This window comes from Marmota marmota, unplaced genomic scaffold (assembly GCF_001458135.2).
Source record: "Marmota marmota marmota unplaced genomic scaffold, marMar, whole genome shotgun sequence".
Taxonomy (NCBI): Eukaryota; Metazoa; Chordata; class Mammalia; order Rodentia; family Sciuridae; genus Marmota; species Marmota marmota.
The window spans coordinates 14,451,902-14,452,993 of record NW_025999999.1 but is presented as its reverse complement, the minus strand read 5'-3'; the positions used below and the strand labels follow the sequence as shown (position 1 = coordinate 14,452,993).

The 1,092-nt window shown below is 61.3% G+C and overlaps 1 protein-coding gene across 1 annotated transcript in view; it reads right to left on the bottom strand.

The window, feature by feature from the left end:
• Window positions 1-382, bottom strand: part of Dusp5 (dual specificity phosphatase 5) — a 13,584-nt gene extending 13,202 nt beyond the window's left edge. Inside the window, 1 exon segment of the mRNA XM_048807317.1 lies at window positions 3-382. Coding sequence (XP_048663274.1) covers window positions 3-177 — 175 coding nt within the window. The 5' untranslated portion in view covers window positions 178-382.
• Between the last annotated feature and the right edge of the window lie 710 nt (window positions 383-1,092).

Genomic DNA, 1,092 nt, shown 5'->3' with positions numbered 1-1,092 from the left:
CGCGCCGCCCCGGGCCCGCCGCAGCACCACCGAGTTGAGGTTGACATTGAGCGAGCCGCGCACGCTCGAGGCGGCGAAGGCCAGGTAGGGCCGGCAGTCGAGCACCACGCAGCGCGCCGCCGCCTCCTTGCGGAGCATCTTGCGCAGCTGGCGCCCGTCGAGCGACGTGACCTTCATGCCGCCACTGGCCAGCGGCCCCGCGCCGAGCGCCCCGCCGGTGCCCACGGCCAGGGTACCCGCGGGCTAGGCACGGGAGGGCCACCGCGGGGCTGAGGCCGGCCGAAGGAGCCCAGCGCCGGAGGGGCCGCTCAGTGCTCTTTCCCGCCCCGCGCGCTCGGCACCCGGCCCGGCCACTTGCTGCCCCAGAAGCCGGGGATTCCGCCGGCAGCGCAGCGTTTTATGTGAATGAGTGTGCGGCCTGTGACGTGGCTGCCCATATAAGGCCAAATATGGGTATTTCCCCGCCCCTTCTGTCGTGATCACGCCCACAGGGGCGGGGCGGGCGCCGAGGGTTAGTCAGAGGGAGAAAGAGGAAGTGGAAGGCGCCTCCTCGCTCTCTCCGCGGCGTAGCGCGGAGGGACTCACTCTCGCATCACCCGGGCTGCGGGTGGGATGTCAGGAAAGCCACAGGACCAAGATGACCCACGCTGTGCGGGAAGAGGAGGAAGCAGAGGAGGGGGCGGTGCCGGCGCCCCACTATCCGCTTTCAGTTTTAGAGACGTGGGCTGAGAACCTGCTGGGAGTTGAGCGGGGCAAGGAACCGGCCATTGCCCCCCAGATGAATTCGGAATGGATTCCCACCGTTACCGAAGTGTTTAAGCATGTAAGATGATACCTGAGATCTGCCTCAAGGGGTGGGGTATAGATGACTCTAGATCGGGCAAGTGTTGGTGATTCTTGAAGCTGGTTGCTGGATACTGGGGGTTCATTATATCGTTTTCTCCACTTTTATGTATATTTGAAATTTCCATAATAAAACTTTCTAAAAGTTAAGAGGGAAAGGGAGCCGGATTAATTCATTAATTGATTAATTAATCCTCTCCAATAGATTCTGCTCTCAAAAGGATTGATAGCTCTCTGTTCCTCTCCCAT